This window comes from Monodon monoceros, unplaced genomic scaffold (assembly GCF_005190385.1).
Source record: "Monodon monoceros isolate NGI ecotype Baffin Bay Population unplaced genomic scaffold, NGI_Narwhal_1 Super_Scaffold_22, whole genome shotgun sequence".
Lineage (NCBI taxonomy): Eukaryota > Metazoa > Chordata > Mammalia > Artiodactyla > Monodontidae > Monodon > Monodon monoceros.
The window spans coordinates 126,469,022-126,472,793 of record NW_021703779.1 but is presented as its reverse complement, the minus strand read 5'-3'; the positions used below and the strand labels follow the sequence as shown (position 1 = coordinate 126,472,793).

General features: G+C 58.4%; 1 protein-coding gene across 1 annotated transcript; it reads right to left on the bottom strand.

The window, feature by feature from the left end:
• Window positions 1-138: 138 nt before the first annotated feature.
• On the bottom strand, window positions 139-1,473 carry LOC114905677 (paraneoplastic antigen-like protein 5). The gene has a single exon (XM_029240039.1). The coding sequence runs from the start codon at window positions 1,471-1,473 to the stop codon at window positions 139-141; it is 1,335 nt and encodes a 444-aa protein (XP_029095872.1).
• Between the last annotated feature and the right edge of the window lie 2,299 nt (window positions 1,474-3,772).

Below are 3,772 nucleotides of genomic sequence, written 5' to 3'. Positions count from 1 at the left end.
GGGCCTCGGCCTGGCTGCCCTGCCCCTGTGCCCCAGTCAAGGCCCCCACTGTTTCTGTGGACTGCCCCTTCCCCTCGTTAAAATAGTTGTGTTGCCTGCTAGGGGAGGGGGTGCCTGGATATCTTGAGCCTATGCTTCCTAGGGCTTGGGGTGGCTCACGGCCCCAGCCCGCATCTCGTTTCCCGACTCTTCTGCTGCAGGCTGAGGCGCCTGCTTTGCCGGGGGCTGGTCCTCGGCCCTAGGACACGCTGCCTGGCTGTGGTCTTCCTCCCCAGTCTCGGAGCAGCATGGCACCTGCCTGCGCTTCAGTGACAGGGTGGCCCCTTCCTGGACGGTCTGAGTGCTGATGTCATGGAACTGCCCTGCCCGCACCATGACCGGAGGGACTGGGACACTGCTTTCTGCCACTACCTGGGTGCCAGAGGCCCTGTGGCCCCCTCCTACCTGCCTCTGCCTCTCCCTGGTCACTGCCACGGCGGTCTGCCACTCCTCCTCGTCTCGAACGAGCTTCATCAACTCCAGGAAGGTGGGCGCACAGCCTCGCTGATCCAGGAGCCTGAGCTTGCCCTGGAGGCCGGTGCTCACGTGGGCCTGGGCTAGGGTGTGTTTCAGGCGAATCATGTCTGTGCTTCTCACTGACAAGGGGCTGTGCCGCACAGCGTCCTGCAGCACGGGCTCTAACCGTAGCAAGAAGGCAGAGACTCTCTCTCCGGGCTTCTGCAAGGTCTGGAGCAACTTAAAATGTGAGGTTCTATAGTCCTCTTTATTCCCGAAGATCTGCTTCAGGGCGTCCAGGCACTGTTCCACGGTCATGGAGTCACTCTTGGCCCGGAGCATCCGCATGATGGACAGGGCGGGGCCGCGCAAGCTTTCCAGCAAACGCCGCTGCTTCTCTACCTCAGACACCTGCCACATCTGCATCATCTCAGTCACCTGCTCTAGCCAGGCTTCAAAGTTCTCTTCGCCCGGGCCTGGGGAAGTGCTTCCCGAAAACACCTTCAGTTTTCGGTACCACATGCTTTCTTGCAGAGGCTGCAGGTCTGGTGGCCTGACTTGGGCCAAGCCTTTTGGCTGTACCTCCTCAGGGCGAGTGCTATACCCCAGGGTTTTGACCACATCTACCATTCTCCGGCCCTCAGCTTTCAGGAAGTGGTTCAGTCTGTTGATAAGTTCATCATCTGGGCTACGGGGTTTCACCACCACTTCCCAGGTACCTCCCTTTCCTGGGATCTGACTCGGCACCGTAGCATAATTGACCTGGTCGGCCAATCCAATGAGAACTGCCTTAGAGCTGTCTTCCCTTCTGAACATTCTGCCCAGCACACTGTAGGCACACAGGGGCTGTAAGCCCGCCTTCAGGGTCTCTTTAATTTCCTCTTCACTACACTCCACAGGGATGCCCACGATCAGCAGGGCCTTCCTGGGGTCCAGGTCCATCCCCTTGCACCAATCCTCCAACAGATTCACAGGCATTGCTCCCACTACCTATGGACTGATCTAATACTAGGGGCAGTAGTCAGCTCACAGAGTTTGACCGGGACTCAGGGAATTCTGAGTCAACACCAAGTATGGAGGCAGAATCGTTCCGGGTTTGCACAGCCTATAATGCAAATGGGGTGAGAGCAGCATTAACTCCCACCCTCCCACCCCGACTAAAAGCCCACGCACTACCCCCACTTCTGGTCACAGAGATTCAGGCCCTGCTTTTCAGGGCTTCCCCAGTCATTTGCTGGAGAGGTGTCTTTAGGCCAAGCTCCCCTCCCTGCTGACCTTGGCTTGCCGTGCACTCCTCCTCAAAGTCCAAGGACTCCTCCGTGTGTACTGCAGGTGCCTGTGGTGAAAAGGTCAGCGTCAGGAGGAGGGGCCTGACAAAGCCCGCCAAACGGGAGGGGACAGCAGGCTGTCCCACTCCCTGGCTCAGGGCTGTTCAGGCCCAGGGCACCTGGTACCCACTTCTCTGGGGCAAAGGCTGGAGGACGGAGATGTGCAGTTCCCTCCTTTCTCAGAGAGTGTCTGACAAATGAGAAAGACGGTTGGAGCCCTCTCTGCACAAGGCAGTGAACTGGTGGGTGTGGAGAACGTGTGACAAGCTGCAGTGTTGCCGTGGATACTGAGAACGGCGTGGACCACGGGCTCCCATCGCAGAGGGGTGCTCTGTGGTAAAGGCTAAGGAGCAACAGGGGATGTCACTGGCCTCCAACCAAAGAAGTGTCCTGTTGTCGCTGGAGGGGAGGGGACGTGGGGGGTGGGCGGCAAGGATCACGTGCTGAAAACCAGTAGCCTACCGTTTCAAACCGTGTGGAAGCTAGAATCGGGGACAGAAAAGGGACCCAAAAAGGGTCTACAGTGCCACACTGCTGAAACAGACAGCCCTCACCCTAGGTGTGACCCTACCCTGTAGACCCTGTAAACCCTGGCAGGCAACCCCACCCCTCCTGCTTTTTGCCAGGAAGTTACAGAAGCCTCTCCCGACATAGGTCTACGTCACAGCTGTTCACCATGCTGACTAGGGACCCACCGGCAGTGCGGGTGCGGGGATTCCACCCACACTCAACACCAGGCCTGCCCTCTAGCTCGGCCCAGAGGCAGTTCCTGGTGCTGGGGAGGTGGTACTGCTTCACTGCATCTGTCCAAGGCAAGGCAGAGGTACTTTGCTATGGTTCTACCCCACACGCCCCTGCTCAGGCTGTGCCAATTCTGAGCCTACAGAGGCACTCTGGTACGGGGATACAGGAAACTGCTCAGGGGGAGGGGGGTGGTGGTGGGATGAACCGGGCGATTGGGATGGACATGTATGCACTGATGTGTATAAAATGGATGACTAATAAGAACCTGCTGTAAAAAAAATAAAATTCAGAACTTCAAAAAAAGAAAAGAAACTTCTCAACTGGTATACAGTGCTAGTACGGGAGGGATCCTACAGTATGATTATTGCCCCGCCCTCAAATCCACCCCCTCCCTCAAGCTTTGCCCCCACTGACGCACGACGTAGGACTTAAGCCCCACCCCTGACGCCAAGCCTCCCCTCACGGAAGTTTGATCCCTGTCCCCCCTCCAAGTCCCACCCCCACCCAAGCGCCACCCCCACCTAAGCCCAGCCCCTGACGCCAAGCCCCACGCTTACGGAAGTTCGATCCCTGCCCCCACCGAGCCCCACCCCTTCCCATGTCCCATCCCCCACTCAAGTCCGCTGCCTAACAAAGCCCTGCCTCCACCCAAGCCAAATCCCTGCCCCCACTCAAGCCATGTCCCACCCCTTCCCAAGCATCATCCCTGTCCCAAGCCCTGACCTCACTCAAGTCCAACTACTGTCCCCAAGCCTCCCGCCCTCATTCCCATTGTCCCCACCCACACCTAAGCCCACCTCCCTAAGTCCCCACGACCCCTCACACACCCGCTACCTCAAACATCCCTCATTCCAGAGCAGGAATACACGTGGTCAGTGGAAGTTGGTGGAGGCCAGGGGAGGAAGGGCTGAAGCCACTTTCCCTCTAGGATAAGGCCCAGAGCCACCAGTCCTGACCGCAATGGCTGTGAGCAGGGTTAGGTGTGGAATAGGTTCCCCTGCAATTCCTAGGCTGGTCGCGGTGCCTGGAAGTGGCACGGAATGGATGCGGTGCCATGCCTGATGTAATGGGATCCCATTTTCAGGGGAAACCTGTAGCCACCAACCCCTGGGACGCCAAGGGAGATGGCAAGGGTCATTGTGCGGAACCCCACGCGGTTTGGATGGCTCTCTGTGCCCCGGGCCCCGACCAGTACCTGCTGGAGA